Source organism: Ictalurus punctatus, chromosome 17, assembly GCF_001660625.3.
Source record: "Ictalurus punctatus breed USDA103 chromosome 17, Coco_2.0, whole genome shotgun sequence".
In the NCBI taxonomy this organism is placed as follows: domain Eukaryota; kingdom Metazoa; phylum Chordata; class Actinopteri; order Siluriformes; family Ictaluridae; genus Ictalurus; species Ictalurus punctatus.
In genome coordinates, this window is record NC_030432.2 from 11,980,575 (window position 1) to 12,004,585 (window position 24,011).

The 24,011-nt window shown below is 38.2% G+C and overlaps 2 protein-coding genes across 2 annotated transcripts in view; both read right to left on the minus strand.

Moving 5' to 3' along the window:
* The window catches only part of slc47a4 (solute carrier family 47 member 4), a 199,147-nt gene that overhangs the window by 35,118 nt on the left and 140,018 nt on the right, over positions 1-24,011 (minus strand). The gene's annotated exons all lie outside the window — the stretch shown is intronic.
* Positions 1-24,011, minus strand: part of pitpnm3 (PITPNM family member 3) — a 61,522-nt gene that overhangs the window by 17,538 nt on the left and 19,973 nt on the right. The window contains exons 3-6 of the mRNA XM_017490997.3: positions 20,692-20,796; positions 12,701-12,768; positions 11,252-11,472; positions 294-483 (exon numbers count right to left, since the gene is read on the minus strand). Of these exons, the coding sequence (XP_017346486.1) occupies positions 294-483; positions 11,252-11,472; positions 12,701-12,768; positions 20,692-20,796 (584 nt within the window). The remainder of the gene's footprint in view (positions 1-293; positions 484-11,251; positions 11,473-12,700; positions 12,769-20,691; positions 20,797-24,011) is intronic.

Sequence of the window (24,011 nt, forward strand, 5' to 3'; positions counted from 1 at the left end):
ATCATGTATTACTGCAATTATCATGTGGGCTAAGGAATCCGAACAAATTGGCAGAGAGTCCTCTCCTACTGTGGAATGACTCATCAGTGATGACTCACACTCCCCCATCAAATTCTCCCCATTACTACTGTGAAGAAGGTTGCATTTTAATGCTGTACTAAGACCAGATTAGAACAGCTTCTCAGTAAAAAGCTCTACCTGGGATATTGTGAGACATACAATCAAAGCTAGTAAAATAAAATAGTTAAAAAAAAAAAAAAGTCTGATCTGATTCTGATCCACAGAAGACCAACCTGGCCAGTGAAGCCTTGTCCTTCAGGGGACTGCAGGAAGCTGTGGTAGACCTTATTGGCTTGGGCGATAACTATTGTCACAGCATCCTGGTAGTGAGGTGCTGCAATAGCGAGGAGGGGAAGTGCTGCCAGTGGAAGGTGATCCACACTGCTCGACACACAGCTCTCATCATAACTGTAAGGGTTCAGGCTGTGACAGAAAGAGATACATGTCATGTACAGTAGATAAAACAAAGCAAATTGTTACAAATCTTGCAAATGCAACCCTGATCATGATACAACAGCCTTGGATTAACACAGATAACATTATTCTGCCTTCTTATCCAAACTAAATCTGGTAGGAAAGATGGAGAGATGAAGTTAGAGACAGTGTCAGAGCCACAGTCTGGGTCTCCGCCAAGCCTAGAAAAACGGCACTTTTATGCCCTTTAAAGTCATGTCAAAAACATGCAGCAGGAAGCTCTCTCTCTCAATTGTTACTACATATAATTATTATTACATAAAATTACTGCCCAGGTTTAAAACTTTGTGGCAAAAGAAAAATCTTGAGTCCTGGATAAATTTAAACTTTAGCCACACCATGAAAATAGCTCTGCTTCGATCACTGCTTGCAATGCAACTAGCCATGCAATGAATTACTGAGCATGACAATCACAAATCATTACACTGTCAATCCTAACTTAATTTTTGGTCATTTTTATTAAGGCTGAAATTTCACAAGCCTCCCTAGTTTGAGTCAAGTCAGGGCAACATGCAACTCAAGTATGACTCAAGTCCCAGTCCCTAACTTGAGTCCTGATTGTTACTTCCAAGTTCTACATTTTAGTATTGCATTCCGATATGGTTTTGATGTTGTATGTTTTATATCCCAGGAGAATCAGGCCTCTTGGTTTAATGATTAATAAATATCAAAATGTGATATATACATTTTGCTCTCTCTTAAATGTCATCTACAGCTGGCATGAGCTCAGCGGAAAGAAGGACTGCAGAAACAGTCTAAGTCTATTCATCACTAGCTTTGAAGGAGGTGTGCAGCCTAAATCATGTGTAAGCAGGTTCACCTTTCTGATATAAATTAAATAGCTGAAGATCAGCCTTCACTCAGTGTTCTTCATTAGCTTTAATTTTTACCTTTCACAGTACAGCCTTCAAAGTGTTTCTCCTTAAACATTTCCAAAAGACATCAGACAACCAACTCTCACATTACTCTTTGATATAATTTCTCTAAGCAAGTGGATCACAAGATTGAATCCTGAGAATGCCAGAGCCATCCCTGTCTGGGAGCCAAGGGAGCAAAATTGGGGTGGGAGGGATGGAATACTCAAACTCCCCTGTCAATCACAGTAACACCAGTCAATCGCGTGTGTATGCAGGCGTCATGTATGTGGAACACATTGACACAGCATGAGTAGCAATTGAGATGCCTTTGGCTGGCTTTATATTTCTCAGAGGAAGCACGTGTACCCTTCACCTACCCCAGTTGGTAGTTGTTTTATGATAGGAGAGAGCTGGCTGGTGGGTGGGAATTGGCAATTGACCAAACTGGGGAGAAAAAAAGGGAGTAAAATGGTGTCTGGAGCAAGGCTTGATCTTTTAAGTGGCCAATAAAGGTTAATTTTTCAGCAGTGCTATTATTTTTTGGTTACTCATTCGAAATCTTGGTGAGACGAATTATCAGCTTTCCAGACATTAAGTCAGCCGTGGGCCATAGACAAAGCACAGATAATGATATTTTGCAAACAATAAATTAAACATAGCACAAGAGCCTTAAAAGTTCAAAAATAAATTATGGCCCTCAAACAAGAAATCCTTGAGGAATGCAGCCACAACAACAGAGATGGATCAAATTTCACTGACACCACTCAAGTAAGCTTTAAAGAATTTGTTAGAAGAATGAGTCAAATGCGCTCTCATATGAGTCAGGTATTCCCAGCTTCACAACATGGATTCCCCTATTGCTCTTTTAAGACTAGAAAATAAGGCAAGAGAGATGAAGCACCTCTATCAGCTAAGACTCCAAGATGACAAAGAAACAATGGACCCACAAGAAATGCATTCATTTGCAATTCCTTTTTATGAGAAACTATCAGTCAGAGGCTGGTGACAGCTCTCTGGCTGCTGAGCTCCTCTCAGAGGAGGACAGATGGGATTTATAAAGCCCACTGACTTTCACTGAGATAACAAGCGCTGTGCGAATACAGAACAATGGTGAGTCACCTGGGCTGGATACCTTTCATCAGAATTCTGCAAAAGATTCTGGAACTTAACTGGCCCTGACTTTTATGATGTCTTGTCTGAGTATTGATCAAAAGACTCAGGAGTCCTTGGCTTCTTTTTTTGGCATCCTGTATCTGTATTGATTTTAAAACATTAACTAAAGTGTTGACCAACTAAAGATGCACCGATACTAAATTTCTCAGCCGATACCGATAACCGATTATTCAGAGTGATATCGGCCGATACCGAAAACCAATAGTTCTGCCTTTTATGCCTTCTTTTAAATGAATAATAATTAATTCCATAATTCTGAAAGAAATGCAAATAAAAACGTTATTCTCTCCATTTCACCAAGTTGTTTCACAGTACCTGGTCTCATAAACAGAAAACACATTACTCACATTAACATTAACACATTAACTAAATCCTGAAGATTAAAGTAATTAACTTTAGACTTAACTTATTTAATGTTATTAACTTTAGACTTAACTTATTGAATGTTATGAATTCATATTAACAGAATTAATTGACTGAATTCTAAAAAACCTTCTGTTAGTCTCACATTCACTCACAACAAACAAAAGCTTTTCTACTTCATCATTGAACATCAAACTGGTAATATATAATATAAACTTTTTTATATATATATTAACATTAACTGCATATGAAATATAGGATACTACTCTACAAATATATTTTTCTGTGCAATATATACTTTTTTGTCAACTCTTTGTCAACTTTTTGGTGAAAAATTGTCTTTATCGGCTGATACAGATTATAGGCCGATACATCAGAGCATCTCTAACATCAACCATAATACAGTACATGAAGACCAGAGTTATTGCAACCCTAAATTAACTATTTTTCATCAATTGTATGCCATCAACTTTGAGACTTATAGCCTTACTTGGGAAACGCTTTCACAGATTTGCAGCTCTTGGTTTTCCAGAGGTGGCTCTAGTTAAACTAACAGCGTAATAAATTTATCCAAACTATCAAAAAGCTACATCTGCCCACATTAATGAGGCTAATCTTTACTTTTTGGGGACTGGCAAAAACAGGACCTTATCAGCTCCTATGTAATTGGACCCAGGATGGTTTAAGAATTGTCAGTCCTCTTGAATCCTTTTGATGAATACATGAAGAACTAAGAAGACTAAGCAGACCATGTTATAAGGTACAGAGATGGAAGTGGATACTCTCACAGCAATCTTACATTGGAAAGACCTGTGTTGCTAATAATATAACAGCCTCAATGCTCTGGTATACAGTACATGTACAATTCTGGACACCACTGGAGTATTGCTTATGCATATTCACGTCGTTTGTCAAATTTGGCATAACAGTCACAAAGTTTTACATCTTTCAGCAGCATCTGTGTGCCTTGTGGACACTTGTTTCTTTCATAGTTTGGTTGTGTCCATTGCTATAACAAAGTCTGATTGATCTACTATCTGTACAAGAACCAGGGGTCTCATTTATTAACTTTGCGTATACATAGTTTCAACAATGCATACGCATGTTTCTATGCATAGAATGTGATTTATCAAGCTTTGCTTCTGCGTGAGAATGTGCTCACACACCTGACCATGCATATTATATGCAGGTCAACTACCGGTTAAACTGAGTATGGGGTATACGCTTCTATCCCGCTTACAGTCAATCATATCACCATAATTAAGAGAGAAATTACATGCTTTTTGCTGCTCACAACAAAGTGCAGACAGGTGACACAGATGGAATGTAAAGTAAAATCATATAAAATGCAGAGCTGAAGATCATTTGGGATGATGCCTTGTTTGAAGATTTGGCTGTTGCAGCTTTGCAGAGGGAGGACCAGGTTTTTGGAGACCACTGGAAACTTTGTTTAGAGTAATGAGTGTCTCATCAGTCAATTTGGTTTGTCCAGTACAGTTTTAATTGGTCTCTATTCTCCCGCTTTTAGCTACAGTACAATTACTACGAGAGACGGGTGACATTTCCCAACCAACTATTAGTCGAATAATGGCACATCTGCATTCATGTTGCTCACACTGCAATACATTACATTTCCAAACCTGCTAGCAGAATATGATGAATTGACATGCCATCCCGGAATTTTGTAAATGTGACTGAGGCAGTAGAATGCACACATGTACTCTTAAAATGTTTTTTTAATCATATTTATTTATTAGACAAACTAATTGTCAAAGTGTCAAATAAAAATGTTCTGTTTGGCTCTACTTTGTGCAACAGTATCTCTACTTCATTGTCCGTGAAGTTAATCTTTTAAGACCTTTCAATATGCTCCATGGTGTTTATAACAATCCAGTCTGTACAGGATTTCGCTGATTTTTTTGTGATAGTTGCAGCCAAAAATGCTTGATTTTGCGGTGGGTTTTTATTTTATATATATATATATATATATATATATATATATATATATATATATATATATATATATATATATATATATATTTGCAATGCAATTTGCTGAGTTTTTGTGCATTTTTGCGGAAAATTACTTGAATTTGGTGAAATTGCAATTGCACAATATTGTTTTGAATGATACTTCTTGGTAAATTGAGAACTTTTAGCTTTATTCCTGTTTGATGCATGTGAATTGGTGAGGCTTTGCCTGAATGTGCGTTGTGATTACATCACATGATGAGTCTTGGCCCAAAATTGTGGAAAACTGTGGTAAATTTGAAAAATTGCAAGCTCCTCCGAATACTGCTTAGTTAATTACTACGATCACAAAATCCTGGAAGGACTGACAAATGGCTTCTCCAGCAGACTACTGGGCTTTTTAAAGGGATGTTATTTACGATATAAAGCAAATGAGTGTGGCCATGCACAAGCACAATAATTCAGAATGTATGGAATTTATCAACATCCATTATATACAACTGTGCATACACACATGTGATAAATCAAAATTTTCTTGTGCGTACTGGTTGTTCTTATGCACAAATGTAGGAACTTGTTCTACACATGCAATTAAGTAATTACTGCATGCAAGCTGCTGATGGTAGAGGTACTGTAGCACCCTGTCACTGTTTTACCTTGCTGGAAGAAATATACACGACTAGTCTGCTATTAACATAGGAAATATGTGCATGCTGGAACATTGTATCATAATGACACCAGCAGAATATGCTGTTTTCCACACCGATGCCTAAATTATTTATAGCAGTAACTTTTATCCCTAAAGGACATCATTATCCTATGGCTGCATGTTTGCCACCTGCAAAGGCTTCTGAACTGGAAAGAAGCGAAAAGCCATAAAGGAGAAAAATAGACTAATGATCAAATGCAAACTAATATGGAAACCAAGGTATTGATCTTAAATTGCTTTTCTTTTTTACACTCCTACATCAACTCCTTCTACAATATGTACCCTCATTAATAGCATTTAGTAGCATCTGTGCTTTGAAAGGGAAAACCTTCAAAGCTTTAGAAATTAAGCATGCTGAGGTGCCTGTTTGGATTCTCTACAGGTGATATCTGTCAGCTCTCAAAATAGCCAAGCTTTAGTTGAGGTTGAGCAAGACATTCAATATAACCCTTTAAGATGGTCCAAAACATTTGGGAGGCTTATTAGTTTTATCTGGTTTTTCATTTCATTAATAGATAACAAACAACAGTGTCGTTAAACCTTAATCCACTCACCATAGCACATGCTCAGAATCAGCAATGTTCCCAAAGAACCACTCCAGATAGTCCACATATGTTAGCATGTCATGCAAATGCTTAACAACTTCGCAACACGCTTGTTTGCTAATTGGGAAAATGTCAGAACATTGTGATTTTCATCATCGCTTAATTGACATAACCTTTCAGCGGAATCATTAAGCCACATAGCACATGACTGACTACCATCAGAAACTGACATCTTCCTAATTAGCAAACAAGCTGCATATGATACATGTTGCTCATGTGCCTACATCGGAAGGAGAAGTGTGTACTATCTAGAAGCTTATGAATAGGCACAATGAATGACAAGTCCGAAAAAAAAGATAAAGAGAACCCAATTAAACAAATGAGACAAAACATATTATTCTTGGTCATTTATTTATTGAGGAAAAGGATTCAATATTACATATCTGTGAGTGGCAAAAGTATGTGGACCTTTGCTTTCATTATCGGGCGTAACCCATTTGTGCAGAAACAACTGCAACTAAACATTTCCGGTAACTGTTGATTATGATTATGATAACATTAACTTTATTCTTCTTTAACCATTCTTTGGTAGAACAACTTGTGTGCTTTGGATCGCTGTTTTGCTGCATGACCCACTTTCTCTTGAGATCCAGTTCACGGACAGATTTCCTGACATTTTCCTTTAGAATTTGCTGGTATAACTCAGAATTCCTTGGTCCATCAATGATGGCAAGCCGTCCTGGCCCAGATGCAGCAAAACAGGCCCTGTTAAAACTATGATACTACCACCATCATATTTCACAGATAAGGATAAGGTTCTTATTCTGGAATGCAGTATTTTCCTTTCTCCAAACATAACGTCTCTCATTTTAATCATCTCATTTTTAAATGCTTAGAAATTGCTCTGGGACCTCATGGACTATTGCACATCATGCCCTTGGAGTGACCTTTGTTGGTCGACCACTCCTTGGGAAGGATAACAATGGTCTTGAATTTCCTCCATTTGTACACAATCTGTTTGGTTGTGGTTGGTGGAGTCTAAACCATTTAGAGATGGGTTTGTAACATTTTCCAGCCTGATGAGCATCATCAACTCTTTTTCTGAGGTCCTCATAAATCTACATTGTTCATGCCATGATACACTTCCACAAATGTTTTGTTTAGATCAGACTTGTGAAGATCAGATAGATCCCTGTTCTTTAAATAAAACAATGTGCTCACTCACACCTGATTGACTGAAAACACATGACTCTTTTTACATACTTTTGCCACTCACATATATGTAATCCTGGATTATTTTTCTCAATAAATAAATGATCAAGTATAATATTTTTGTATCATTTGTTTAATTGGGTTCTCTTTATGCACTTTTAGGACTTGTTTGAAAATTGGATGATGTTTTAGGTCATATTTATGCAGATATATAGAAAATTCTCTAGAAAAGGGTTCACAAACTTTCAAGCACCACTGGATCTAGTAGAAGATTGTGTCTCCTTATACCTTTCAGAACAGCATGTATTTGCGTTAGCATGTATTCTACAAGATGCTTGATGCTTTTAGCAGCTATGTTGAATGATATATACAAGCTTGGTGACATGGTAGATTATAATGCTGGTGGTCCATGTGAAAGTAAATAAATTGCAATGAAGGTATGAACTTGGTTAGCAACAATGTATATCATGCATACTGTACATCATGCTTTTCAAACATTCTCCAATGGATATCAACTGGACTAATGTATATTAGGAAAGCATTCTGCTAATAGTCACACTGCCAAGAATCCAGGAACATGGTTTCAGACCACAGTGCCCCCTGGAAACTTGCCTTCTTGTTTTTTGCTGACATCACCTAACCTGATCATCAGTTGCTGCAATCCATTAAAGGTTCTGGGATAACACTCCAATTTGGCACAGCAACGCTTGGCACAACAATGTCCACAGTGACCCTGATCAGTATAAAGCACTTGAGTGCACATGAATGAACACTCACATTAATGTTGAATTCAGATATGACCTGTCTGTTTACGTGCATGATTCTTGCCATTCACCTTTGTCCTCAAGCTGTTTTTGTCATTCAGATCACAAACCACTGGTAGTTTTCTGTTCTTTGCACTATACTTTGCCATGACAACCTTCAAGTTATTGTGCATTACAAGCCCCAGAATGATGTTAAAATTGCCATGTCTAGTGCCTTCTATTATGGCACATGTAAAGTCATTTGTTGTGCGTATTCATAAGCTTAATTTCTTACATTTTTCATATGTTCAGTAAGCACTTTATCCTGATCAGGGTTATCCAGAGCTTATCCTGGAAACAATAGGCTCAAGGCCATCAGTCCATCACCGAGCAAAGAACAAGCAATAATAAATTTTTCATTGCTTTCATTTTCAAAAGACATAAAGTTTCCTTACAATACACTGAAAGTTCTCGTCAGGATTCTCATTCAGACCATTAACATCTCAACCTACAACAATGGAAATATGACAGCACAATTAATGAGGTGGGAAAAGGAGTAGAGTTCTCAAAAACTGCTCCACAGAATACAAAGATGCTCTTGAAAAAAAAAAAACTGCCAAAGTTGGCACATTATTATCTTGAATTAAAAACTGGCAATAACAATCATTTTAACCACACGTGTTTAATTGTTCTAGCCGATTGTGTATGAATTTGTATATGCTTCCTATGCCTGCATAACAACAGAGCAGACATGTGCTCTGTACATTGTGCTCTGAAGACTTGTGGCTTCTCACCCTCTGCTAATAGTCTCCAGCAGAAACATAGATAAGTGGGACATTAAATTAGCCTGCTAGAAGGAAGCTTGTATTTTCATTACATTGAATCAATAAAGCAGCCCCACTTATGCATGCTTCATTCATCCACAGCACAATGACAATGACACAGAAGTTGACATGGGAAGAAAGTGCAAATTCTTATGCGTGTTTATCTGTTTGTTGACCTTGTATCTAAAAGTTAGAAGGTATAGTGAACCTTATTTTCAGTATTTCATGGATGCATGGATTAAAGATGCAGTGAACTATACAATGAGTTACTGAAACCAATTCCTTGACATCTATTCAGTCTTCTCCGTTAGTCCTCCCAATGGTAAATAATGACAGTCATAAGCCAGAAGGAGAAAAAAAACCAAAGAGTGATCATATTATTTAAAAATAAAAAAGAGACTCTAGTTGTGTCCCAAATGACACACTATACACTCTATACTTATACTATGCGCTATACACTCTGCCATCAAGTGTATGAAATTTAGAAGGGTTGTATCGTCTCAAATGGCACACTTCGGTATTGTACTAACCGGAAGTATATGCTGTTTCCCAGGTCGTGGGCAAATTACGTCAAATGCACGTAATGTGATGGACCTAGCATTAGCGAAATAGCCAAAAAGATAACATAAATGAACTGGCACATTTTACGGTTTATGTTAACGTTTCCTTTTATGCCCAACAAGACCTCAGTCACCATCAGACAGAGGCGTCATCTTCTCCGCACGCAAATTTTGTTTGCACAATTTGAACTTAACATAGTATGTTGTGGTTGTGGCTGCTGGCAATGTAAACATCTTTTTTTTTTATTCAGAGATTTCTGTTACTACTAGTACTGTGATAAATATGGAGGAGGCTGAGTAGGCCTGCATAATAGCTTGCTGTTTCACATAGAGGACCTAAAAGAAAAACATGCGGAACAAGAAATTAGTGGCCTTGAGGTCGGGAGAAAAGGATCAGATGGGCGAGGTTGGTAATAAAGAAGAAAATCTGCAGGGGGAAGGACAATTACACGTTCAAGAGCAGCAGAACAGTGTAAAGGAGGTGTGGAGTGAAATGAAGACAATCACTGGTACAATCAGGCTGGAAAGAAACGAGTTCTATTCTGCCATCTTGCCAGATTACCTACCATGCATACCTGTACAGTATGTGGACAATACTCTGATATACATAGTGCCTTCTTACATTTGGATGAAGTCAGAGCCATAATAAGGACTCTGTTTTCTTCAATGCCTTTAATACTATCCTGACTTTGTCCTGGATCATTACCTCTTTCCTGTCCTGTCCTGTTCTGGATCATTACTCATTAAACTTTCAAAACAATAATAGATCATTTCCCACACGTTTATGCAATTTCACATACCTCATAAATGATACACTCATTCCTTTTCATTTATCCATTTTCCATAACGCTTATCCTACACAGGGTTGTGGTTGAGCTTGGAGCCCATCCCAGGGAACACAGGGCATAAGGCAGGGGACACCATGGACAGGGTGCTAACCCATCATAGAGCACAATCACGCACACACACACACATTCACACAACATGGACCATTTGGAAAAGGAAATCAGCCTACACTGCATGTCTTTAGACTGGGAGAGGAAACCGGAGTACTCGGAAGAAACCCCAGAAGCACAGGGAGAACATGAAAGGGATTCAAACCCCCAACTCTAGAGGTGCAAGGCAAACCTGCTAGCCACGTCGCCACCGGTTTGCTCAATTGGGATTAATTCACACACTTAAAATCTGTATCCTGTGTTTATATATTTCTGTAAAGATGCGTTGAGACCGTGACCTTTGTAAAAAGCACTATAGAAATAAAATTTAATTGAATTGAACTAAGCCATCATGGTCTCCTCATGCGTTTCATAAATAGTTTAATGTTTATGTTAATATCAAAAATATAAGCCATTCTCTATGTAATTTTTATTAGGAATAGAGTACAACCTATCCGTGTAGTGTTCAGTGAGGTGTTTCCCATCAATTATTTCCAATCATCGGTATGGCATGAATCAGTCAGCCAAATGAGCAAATGTATCAGTTTTATTTACACATCTGCATATTTCTGCCAATAAGCACATCATGATTGTCAGAGAGATTGAGAATTATCCTATATCAACCAATGGATTTCATATAAAGCTGCACTATGTAGATTTTTATAGATTTTTTTCCCACTGGGTGATATTAAAAATTGATATATAATGCCATGAAAGATTTACTTAAACCAGCAAATACTATTACATTGTACCATAAAACTATTTCATTTTTTTTATATATATTAAATCCTTTTTTATGACTCTACATCAATCTCAGTGACTCACTTGGAAACCAGGGAAAAGGCCTCTGCACATACAGCAGGACACGGCACCAGCTTGAGTAGTATGTGATGTGTGGCAGCCTCAAAGTGCGCTTGTGCCACTTTCTCCAGCACCGAAGACAGAGTGGCCACATCTGCAGCCTTTGCCCCCAGGTCACCACTGGCCGGGTCCAGAATGTTCCCCCCGTGCACCACCAATACAAGCACCTGGGTTTTACATCTCGTCTGGGAACAAAGGAGACAAGAGAGTGTGCTTAGATCAACAAATAAAAGAGACAACAGGGCTGAATTTTTTAAGAGCTATAAAAAAAAAAGTATGGTTGTGGGAATATTTGATAAACAGCATTTGGCAAAAGCTCTAATCCAGAGTGACTTATAATACATTTATCAAATTCATACAACTGAGCAGTTAAGGGTTAAGGGCCTTAACCCTCAAGGACTTTCCCAAGAGGGTTGGGATTTGAACTCTCAACCTTCTAAGCAGTAGTCCAATGTTTTAACCACTGAGCCACTACTGTGCTATAAGGGAAAATAAATCTCTGTAAATACATTTTGTGCAGGGGGCAGTGGACGTTATTTTTTAGTTTTAACACAAAGAGTCATGTGGAATTTCACAGAAACTAGAGCACTGTTGGTATGCATCATTCTCTGTGCTTGTACTTTACACTAGTGATACAATTGGAAAGTCCTTTTCACTTCATTTGAGTGTGGACTATCATAAAAGTGTGCTTCCACCAACAACATATTGAACCACAGTTCACTTGGACAAGGGTAGAGACCTCCGAATTTTGGTTGATGAAGGTTTAGTACTTTGGTTCATAACAGTGTCCTAGAGGAGTGTTCACATCTCTTAAAGCAAACTAAAGAAAAAGAGTGATGGAAAGTGGTAAAAGGACAAGAGGTCTGGTGGTCTTAACAGAGTTTATAGAGTTTACAATAACATCTGATACAACTGAATTAAATTAAGTTCAATGCCAATCAACATTACTGTCACAATGCAGATACCATGAGGTGAAGGTATACAGTATAGCAAAACTGTTTTTACAGGCCAAAAGTAAGGAAGCAAGCAAGTGATTTTTTTAAAGTTTCAAAATTATATTGTAGGTACATCAATTTGCCAACACAACATAGCATAAAAAGTGTATGTGTGTGTGTGTGTGTCTAGATCTGTATTATCTAAATTTTTTGTTTATCTATATTATATTTTAAGAGCAAAAGAAAAAAAATCAGATAATAAGAATAAACAGATGTTGTAGACATTTTGGTCAAACTTTGTTTATATTTCTGTCCATATTTATGTTCATATATATGTTCACAACATTATTGTTGCTTCCAAATATTTGGCTTGCAGTGTACAGCATATGCTGACATACTGTAGAGTCACAACAGCAAAATCTATACAGAAATAATTTGTAGAAACATATAGCATTTCTGATGTTATTGGAGGTTTTACCTCAAGACTATCTAGTCCATCAATGCTTCTCTGGTGGATGCACCTAGGCTGGTCACGGCGCAGATTCTCTGAACAGCAGATGGATGGAGAGAGAGAGAGAGAGAGAGAGAGAGAGAGAGAGAGAGAGAGAGAGAGAGAGAGAGAATAAAAGAACCATTACCGGTCACTTTACACAGATGTACAGGTAACTCTGAAATCAGTAGGAAGGTGCACAAAATCATAGATGCAGTACTGTCAAACCTCTCCAAGATAAAAACAACACAATCTGTAAATAAATTTTGACACAGGAAAAAAAAATATCTAAGGTATGTTTACAGGAGGTGTACGTTTACAGGATGAATGCACAGGATGAGTGAGTGAACAATTAGTTCTCCATCTAGTGTGCTGCCAGTGTCTCTGAGCCAAAATCATTATAATTCACCTTCTTGTTCTATATCTGTTCATCTGAAATTTCTACACTGTCTACTACTGTCTCATGCCACACTGTCCATCTCATGTTCTTAGTGCCCATAGCTCTTTCTCTGACTAATTCAGGGTTATAGCATGGCACACATGTGGAGGCTAATAGATCTGTTATCTGATTTTATATTCTGGCCTGGCCTCCATTATTATCACAAATGGCAGTGTATCTGCAAAGATGGAGAGGACAGCCTTGTAATAGAAACATTCAAATGAAAAAAATCATTACATTTATTCAGTAATTTTTCAATAAAATTACAAGGAACATCGCAAATAAAATGCTTACTAGGCAGGGCATAGCTGCTCATGCAGATTAGCGATTAGTGCAGGACACAGTCAGCTGTGCCAAAAGCATGGTAGGTAAAAAAAATTTTTTTTGAAAGCTAGAGCCATTACAGTCAGAAGGAACAAGTTTGCAAGATGAGTGTACAGGCTGAGTGAGTGCACAATTTGGTTCTCCATCTAGTGTGCTGTCAGTGTCACTGAGCCAAAACCATTACAATTCACTCTCTTGTTCTGTATTTGTTCATCTGAAATTTCCACACTGTCTACTACTGTCTCATAACTCACTTTGGACAGTCTCATAACTGTCTCATAACTCACACTGGACAATTGTCCAAAGAAGCCTTGAAAAAAAAAATCATGAGTCTTGTTTTGTTCAAGGATGTGACTGCACCACGACCCTATCATCTCTCGTAACCCATGCGAGACAGACTTGTTGGAAAGTGCGAGGACACCCCAACACTGTCATTTTGAGTGTTTAATAATTTAATAAGAAATTAGTAAAAAGTATGGCGTACATTAAAAACAAGCAATACGAAACACAGTAGTGAGGGAAACACTGAGAATGGGCTGACCTTAATCAGATACAAACATTGAAGTGTGGAGCAAAATATTATGTAGATTCTGCAGCAGCATGCACAGCCCTAATCGAGGAGGACTGACCTTGAATTGGCTCTGCAGGTCCCACTTGGCTTGCACAGCCTATCCGCTGGTCTCCAGCTGAGGTCTAATGTCTGAGTCCGCAAAATAGTGTCACCATGAGGTCATGATGAGGAATATGGCTTTGGATTACAACTGTACCCTAAATAAATGCTGGCCACAGTTAATTTCACCTAATTAGTCAACTTGAAATGCGAACACCACCAAAAATCCAAAATCACTACCAGAGCTCACACTAACAAACAAGCTTGAGGTTCTAAGCTCTCCTGTTTTTATTAGCATTTTCCATACTGTCCCAACTTTTTCAGAATTGGGGTTATAATAGCATAGAGTCATTCAACCCCTTCTCTGTCCTCAATAACTGGCTAAAAAGACTGTGTGCCACCAAAGATGTGGATCATATTGAAAACTGGGATACCTTCTGGGGATGGCCTAATTTTTTAAGCAAGGCGGACTTCACCCAAGTCAGTATTGATCCTCCAGTCTAGCACCAAGCATTCTGAAATTTTGTTGTTGTTCTCATTCTATATCCACAGCAAGCTGCTGTGAATGCTAGGTTAGCCAATTCACCTGCACATTCATGCAATTATCCAATCAGATAATCTTGCAGATACAAGTCAAGAGCTTCAGTTCAGGTTTGCATTAAACAGAATTTGATCTTACCATAGCATGCATGTTCGTGCCAGACAGGCTGGGCTGAGTATTTCTGAAACCACTGATCTCCTGGAATTTTCATGCACAACAGTCTCAAGAGTTTAAACAGAATGGTGTAAAAACCAAAAACATCCAGTAAGTACTTTGGGCAGAAACACCATGTTCATGAGAGGTCAGAGGAGAATGGCCAGACTTGATCGAGCTGACAGGAACACATTGAACCTTGAGGCAGATGGACTACAACAGCATAAGACCACATTAGGATCCACTCCTGTCAGCCATGAACAGGAATCAGAGGCTTCAGTGGGTGCAGGCTCACTGAAACTGGACAGCTGAAGATTGGAAAAATTACCACTGTAGGCCAGTTCCACTCACCACTCTTTGCATTGGGGCAATGGACCACAAGAGTGGTACTTTTCTCCCCTGCTCATAACACAACACTGAATGAACAAACGTGACTGTTTGCACTCAAATTGAGTGTTTTTAATTCAATGGAAAATTCAGACTAGTCCTGCTAAACAATCAGCTTGTTGTTTACTGTAAACACCTTATCTGTGATGATTACATCTCAATCATCTGAAACCATCAACATTCAACAGATTAACAGCATTCTAAAGAGATGAACACGGGTGAGATTTCACCTTAAATAATCCTGAGTATTCATAGTGATTACATGTTGTACTGATCTGACATGGAGATGCAATCTGTCTGACCAAACATAATTGACCAATAATTGAACAAAAAAAAAGAGTAAGATATGAAGCTAATATGTACCAAACCAAACCAAAGTCATTAAAGTGGCTAGCACTCAAGTGTTCCTGATTCCAACCCTTGTACATTTGCTGTGTCTGATACAATTCTGTTGTTCAGCTGAGTGGAACAAATATAACCGGTTGCAAAAAAACCTCTCATGACTCATGAAAGAAACTGACATGTACTCCTAAACTATATTTTTGTATTTAGCTGAGGAAAAATGCATTAAAACTACTCTTACAAGTTCAATTTATTCATGTAACAGAGTAAATGTATCATGAGTATGTACCTCTGATAAACTGGAGTATACATGTAAGTACAAGACATTTGTTACACAGAAAACCTATATGAGATATATATATATATATATATATATATATATATATATATATATATATATATATATATATATATATTGTTGTGTTTCATACAAATGTGTTAAAGTATGATATGATATGGTACTTAGGTGCAAGAAAGAGAGAACACGGCTACGTTCATTGCTCCATACAGCATAAAACTGAACAGACACATTTATTTCTATTTCCATCTCTAGCACTTTCATACAGTATATGTTAGTAAACTCCACTTTTTCTTCATTTGGACTTTGTGTTTAGGTTTAATGAGCCTGTGTCTATTTTCTTTCCATTACATCACAGTCTACTCCAGGGTGAAAATATGCAGCACTACTTCAGGAGAAGTAGAAATCCAATGACCAAATAATCAAGCATGCCTCAAAAAAAGCTCAGCCTTACTAGAATACCCCACCCCATGCCCCTCAAACTTTCTTTGTTGCATTGTAGCTTTGTCAGCTAAATAAAAATGACTTGTAGAAGCTAGTATTAATACATTAATACAAATACGAATGTGTTTTTGTGTGTTTGTGTGTGTGTTTGTGTGTGTGTGTGTGTGTGTGTGCGTGCGTGCGTGCGTGTGTGTGTGCGTGCGTGCATGTGTGTGTGAGTGGCCAGAGCCTTTGATGGCCAGAGTGGATAAAGTCTTTGATAGTGTCTGGAACTAGAGGAAGTGCATTTTACTTTCTACAAAAGTGTTCTGGATTAATTAGTTTTTTGTTCTAATTTATTGATACCCAGCATGTGCTCTAATCCGACCCTGACCTGCTGGAAACATAAAGGGCTTTCAGTAGTGCTACTGACTAGGCTTGTTTTGTTTTTTTTATTAGAAGCTACAGATATACAGATCATAGTATAACACCCATGTGCAAAAAAAACTACGTACCTTAGTAGCTTGATTATGTTAGGAACAATACATTAACATAAAGGACTGATTAAACATGGCATGGAAACTGTAGATAGAGAATGAGAGAAAGAAAAAGAGACTGCAGAACAGGCTGCCTGTTCACTGGCTTATGTTAGATCCTTTACAGTAGAAGCAGAGACAAGTTCTTGCCAGTAGGAACTGCACCACTGCAGTGAAGCTAAAGAGGAAAAGGAATGTTTCTTACACACAGCTCAGCCAGCAACACTGTGAAGCTGCACCATTGATGTAATAGTTAATGGGCACAAACGTAGTCAGTGTTGATCTGGTTGTCAGCATCATAGAGGCAAATTTACACCAAAAGAGTCAGGTTTTATTCTTTTACACAGGCTTGAGTGGGCAGACACATATTGTATAAAGCTCGCAGGACTACGAAGGCCCTATATTTTCAGTAATGTTCAATAAAATTATTTTTTAGTAGAAAAGCCTTAAACTAGAATGGGTACAAATCAGATATCTGAAGTTTGCATATTAGGCCAATTTTACAACCAGCAGCAACTCAGTAGAAAATGCCACCTTCATTAAAATGGGAGACCATAGGAAGTGTTTTCCATCCATCCATCCATTAATCTACCCACCTACCCACACATCCACCTATCCATCCATTAACCTATTCTTTCATTTTCAGAATTGCTTTAGGAGCAGAAGTGAGATTATAAACAGTCGAATTAACTCCTCTACCCTGGAGCATATATTCAGTGTCTCACACACATCTCACAACACAGATATGCTTCCAATTTAACCAATGTTTCAATCCACAGCAACTCTGTGAAGCACGCAACTCATATCTGTGAATAAACAATCCCTGTCTACCTATCCTACACTGTTTTTATGCACCATGTCACACTCCCACGTTCACCAACATGGTGAAACAGAACAAACACCCATGGTTTATTTAGTGAATACTAACTAATATTTTACACTCTGTTTGTTCTCAGGGCTAAATACACTATATTGCTAGAAGTATGTGGACATCTGAACATTACACCTACATGAGCTTACTGGATATCTCATTCCATAACCAAGGGCATTAATGTGAAGTTACCCCCCTTTGAGACTATAACAGCCTCTACTATTCTGGGAAGATTTTTCACTAGATTTTGCAGCATAGCTATGAAGATTTCTGCCCACTCAGCAACAAGAGCATTAGTGAGGTCAGGCTCTGATGTTGGATGAGAATGTCTGGCTCACAATCAAAGACCCAATTCCTCCCAAAGGTGTTCAGTGAGATTTAGGTCAGGGCTCTGTGCAGGCCACTGTGCAGGCCTCCACAACTTCTCAAACTATGGACCTTGTTTTCTTTATGGACCTTGTTTTATGCACATATTTCCCTGCAACTTCCTCTGTTTGTGTGCACTTGTTTTGTGTTCCCCTAATTAGTTACCCTATATAAGTTCAGCTGTTTCCCTCCTTTGTTTCTAAGAAAAGAATATCTGCACTTGCATTTGTGTCCTGGCCCACATCAGCTTTGTTACATTATTTACTTTATAGATGTACAGATATTATATTTCTCCTTTGGTCTAGCACTTAAACATACACACAAATTCCTGTATCAGAAATGTCTGTTTTTAACAGACCGATGCCCAACATTGGCCCAATATACAGGTTGGCTGATGTACCAACCACTAATAAAACTACCTGCTTTCACACAGAGCATTACAGCTAAATAGTACAGTCTAGGGATGTCACGAGAACCGATACTTCGCTACCAAGTCGGTAGCAACATTCTTAAAACATGACGGTACTTGTTTTTCTGCAGTAGCCTTAGTACCGTTTGTAACGAAAGTTCCGAAAGTACCGAGGCTGTAATTCTTCCGGACATGATGGGGGCAGCAAATACACACAAGTGTTTTAGTCGGTCCACAAGTGGTGAAGAAGAAGAGGAGCGCCTACAAGCACACGGGAAAAACTACAGAAGTTTAGCTTAGCTTAACAAGTTTAGCTCCGCCCCGACTCGTTGAGAGGAAAGCTAGTATCGGTTTCCGGTGTGCAACCGATGCTATCGTTCGTTTCAAACAAAGCGAGGAAACACCTGGAATTTGGCGAAGCACCTGAAAGACGGTCCTATATTATGTTTGTTTAAGACAGCTGGCATTGCAGCCGTGAAACCAGCTAATGTTATGCTCCATGTAATGTTTGAGACAGCCAGTTATTTGTTAACGACGCTAACGCATTGCGATGTTATAAACTACCTCCTAATGGGCCACCATGCATTGCCATTCAGCCCGTGTCCTGTCAGCTAAATGTAGCTACTGTCACTAATAATTATTCAAATGTTAATGCTTTTAATAAATCATTTTGGCCTGCCACCGTATCAGTGAATTTAAACTAATGCATTCAGAGTATAAGGTGTGTGTGTGTGTGCACGCACGCGAGTTTAGGAATTCACCTCCGAAGAGTTATTGTCAGACAGTGTTTGATAACTAAAATACCCTCCCCCCTCTACCCCACTCTCTCCCCCTCTACCCCACTCTCTCCCCCTCTCCCTCCCTCTCGCTCTCTTTGCCAGTATCAGCCAGAGGAGGATGTCCACCAGGAGAGTTTATTTTATTTAATGTTATTAATTTTATTTTTATACCACACCGTGGTATCAACTTTGGTATCGAGTATCGTGTACTTTTGGTGGTATCGGTACCGACTACTAGATTTTTGGTATCGTGACATCCCTAGTACAGTCTAAACATCTGAATGCATAAACATCTAGCAAATTAAGCAGGATAGAAGTGGATTGCGAAATGAAACACCTGACACTGTGTTCAATAATACACCTAAAAGCACTGAAATCCACACCTTGGAGCGCAGCTTAGAATGTTTAAAAGCTTTGTCTGCTAGCACTGGAACACCCACCAGTGGCATTTTATAGAGCCTTTTCAGCAGCATTTCCTAATTAATGTCTTCCTTTAGCACACCAGGCTGTGACAGACTAATTAATCTATCGCCCACTGAACACCTACTCCTTTCAATGCTCAGACCAGTTAGAAACATGGAATCCAAGCTTGTTCTTGCCTTTCTTTCATTTCAAATCCAATATGCAAGAACACAAATACAAAACAATAGAACTCACATTGCATGTGGGGTAATAAATAGTGATAAACATATACACACAGTATAAAAACTAAGTAAGTGACCAGTGCTTGTCAGATATTCCTGAGCTTCTTTTGGCAGCTTCAGCAATTTTGGTGGGTTGTCCTGCTCTTGATAATGCGACTGTGGGGTCTTCATGGTGTTCCATGGTACATGTTTTCCATGTCTTCATGTTTTGGTAATTTTTAGTACCCCTCTCCAAAATGAGGTCCTGTACATGCTATGTAAGCTCTTTGCTGGCTTCAGCAGTCAGAGGAGACATCAAGAAAATCCTACAGAAACAGCTTGTCTTATTTTGAACATGAGTTTGAATGTTATTGGTTAATTATGAGAACAACCACATTCCCAATTATAAAAGGGTGGGCACACTTGTACAATAAGGTTATTATAAGTTTTTTTTATATATATATAAAACATTTCTATTTCTTTTTCACTTTCATTTTGTTGGTTGCTATATCATATTAAAAGTTTCACTTTTTTTTACTTCACAGAAACCTGACATTTTAACAGGGGTGTGTAGATATTTGTTTATATCCACTGTATTTACACATAGTTATTTTATTTGCACTAGCTAAATTATTTGCACTATCTACGATGCATGACTAAAACCTTTATATTGGTGAGACGTTTCTGCAATGAGAAACTGCCTCATGATTGAGAAAAGTCCACTTACAAACTTGAGAAACACTCACATTTGTTCTGTATCCATATTTGTTCTTACAGTTTTGTTCTGTGTTTTGTGTTATAATAATATTTCCAGCGGTGCTTCATTGGGAAGTTGCTTTAGTGACTGCAAATTTGATATAAATTCCTTTTGCTCTTACCTTGTGTCTGGCCAATCTGCCCCAAAGTCTCAATCTGTTCTACTAGGTCATTGGAGTTCCACTGACTCATTCCCAACAGCATAGCAGTCTTCCCTTCTAGTACCTCTGTGAGAAACAACATACAGACAAAAAAAAAAAAACAACAGTTTGTATATGGAGATTCTCAGTTTAATGACATACAATCTGGTTTCTTTCTGGTTGATCCATTCCTGCACTATTGTCTTTTGTGCTGTACTAAACTCTGAGAGCCTAAATGAATTGTACACATCAAATGTACATTAAAGACCAGTAATGTTCACCAACTTTCCTGTCAATGGGACTACCTAACGACAAAGCACTGTTTTTGGGAGGCACCCACAGACCTCTTCTGTGCAAGACAGGATGGAACAGTTGATAGATCAGTATGCATGGTGCGACAGCAACATGTTCAGTCTTTTGTCCTCAAGTGCAGAATGTGGAGGGGTGGCTGTGACAGGACTCTGTCAGGTCTGCTTGCCTCCATCAAGCTCTGCAGATATTAGGCCACTCTTCACACTCCCTCTCCACCATCTTGTCACTTCAATGCTTTCAGAAGACTGTAAAGTTAAGTTTGGACATACACTCACAGAAATGACAGTTGTCGCATTTCTAAGGAGCTACAATGGCCATGATCTTATTGTCACTTAGCAAGTAATGGACTTGATCAGTAGAGCAAATGAAATAGTGAGAGCTATATGAGAGAGAGAGAGAGAGAGAAAGAAGAAAAATGGAGGGATATAGAGGAAGAAATTTAATTGAGTTCTTCTGACATTTGAAAAGAATGTCTTAAATGAAAAGCAACTAGAGGGATCCACCTCAAGGAAAGCTTTAAATTGCTCCTTAAAAAAATAGAAAAACACAAAAGAGATCAAAGTAAAGTTAAAATCAGAAACAAAAATAGGAGATAGGAAGGAAGGAAGGAAGGAAGGAAGTGGGTGTGATGGTCAGATGTTCACAAACTTTTGCCCATATAGTGTACTTTAGTCCCACCATGGAGCAACATTAGACATGCCATGGAGCTACTTTAGTCCCATCATATTGTTGCTTTATATCTGCTATGGAGATGCTTTAATCCTGCCATAGAGCTGCCTTAAGGCTGCCATGGAGCTGCTTTAGTCCTGCCATGGAGCTACTTTAGTGCCATCATGCAGCTACCTTAGTCCCACCATGAATCATCTTTAGTCCTTTCATGGAGCTGCTTTAATCCTGCCATAGAGCTGCTTTAAGGCTGCCATGGAGCTTCTTTAGTCCTGCCATGGAGCTGCTTTGATCCTGCCACAGAGCTTCTTTAGTCCTGCCATGGAGCTGCTTTAATCCTGCCATAGAGCTGCTTTAAGGCTGCCATGGAGCTGCTTTAATCCTGCCATAGAGCTGCTTTAAGGCTGCCATGGAGCTTCTTTAGTCCTGCCATGGAGCTGCTTTATTCCTGCCATGGAGCTGCTTTAATCCTGCCATAGAGCTGCTTTAAGGCTGCCATGGAGCTGCTTTAGTGCCATCATGCAGCTACCTTAGTCCCACCATAAATCATCTTTAGTCCTTTCATGGAGCTGCTTTAACTCTGCCATGGAGATACTTTAGTACCGCAATGGAGATAGTAATCCTGCTATGGAGCTACTTCAATGCCACCATAAAGCTGTTTTACTGCCATCATGGAGCTACTTTAGTCCCACCATGAGCTGATTTCATCCTGTCATGAAGCTGCTTTAGTCCTGCCATATTACAAAATCACTGCTTTATCTGGCCAGCTAATTAAATCTAATCATGCCTTACATAAAATGCAGATACCCCATTACCAGATACCCAAAATACCCAGTTACCATTTCTTGTCAGATGTACAAAAGATATACAGCTATACAGCATAAAAACTTATCCACTTTTCATTGTTTTTTCTTCCAAAATCAGTTCCAATATTTCTTTCAATATATATTTCATTTGATGTTATGCATCAGGATGTAAATGTATCTGGAAACTCTAAACCTCTAAACTCTAAAGGGGGAAGTAAAGGACCCTTGGGGAATTGTCTATAATAAGATTAAAATGTAAACAAAATCAGAGTCCCTCAGATTTCTCAGGCATTTGGTATGCTTGCTTTAATCACATTATTTGACCAATTATTTTACATTATATACTTTGTATTATCTAACTTGTTTGTAATAGAAAGCCAATACAAAATAGGCAACTGTGTGCCTTTTAAGGTGGATGTTCATTTCACTCCACACAATATTTAGCTGTGCTTTTAAATTGCAACAGATAAAACACCAGAAAGGACATGAATACATAAACAGCCAATCTATCAAAACTAAACAACATGACACCCAGAACAAATATGATGATTGTTAGAGGGGAAAAAAGTTTCTTGTGAAGAAGACAATCACAGAAACAACATAAGATATTATTAATGCTATGGTGTGGAAAGGCATTATGCAGGATATCATACACTTATCTAACAGTCACAAGAAATAAACACCTGCTGTGCCTAATTTACACCAGCTGTCAGTTTCTCATCCTGAGCAACAGAACAAGAAATAATATACTTTACTCTGGGGGAAGCATGCACATCGAAACAAATTAAAGGCAACCAAAGCTAGTCAATCTTTAAAAGAAAAAAGATACCTTGAACAGCAGTTAAAAGCAGCACTATATCCTGCTCACCTTCAAGACTTGAAGAAAAAATCTGTTGTGCGATCGACTTTGCTAACAGATTCAACAAGAATTCGGAGCTATCATTCTACAGAGTGCCAAAAAAATCATTCACTCCTTTTTTTTCTAAGACCAGCAGTGTAAGTGTAAATTGTTTTGGCATCTGGTATTCATGTTGTACAATGATTGATAGTTTGCACATTTTCTTTTTAAATGCTACCTAGTTCCATTGATGAATAATGGGGGCTCATTCATTCTCTGACTGTTTTATCTTCACAAATACATAACGTTAGAAAGCGGAAGCAGTGTTAGCAACAAACAAACTAGGACTAGCTAGCTTAAGGGTTACCAGATAAAAAGTTTTTACAAAAACAAAAATATTTGTACATACCTGTCCACACACATCCAGAATGTTATTTTTTGTGTTCTTTAATTTCTACAACAAATCCCACCTTGAAGTAGGACCAAGCATCAAGGCTTTTGAATACCTTCAGGCTTTGCTTAGTGTATTTCCCTGGCCTTCAAATCAGGTACATAGCCCCCCTTCCTGATTTCTTCTGTTTTTGTGTATCTCTCATACTAAATTGTTTTGGAAATTAAAATAAAATCTAAGATAAAACAAAGGCAGCTTGAGTAAAAAACAAAAAAGTTTTTTTTTAATG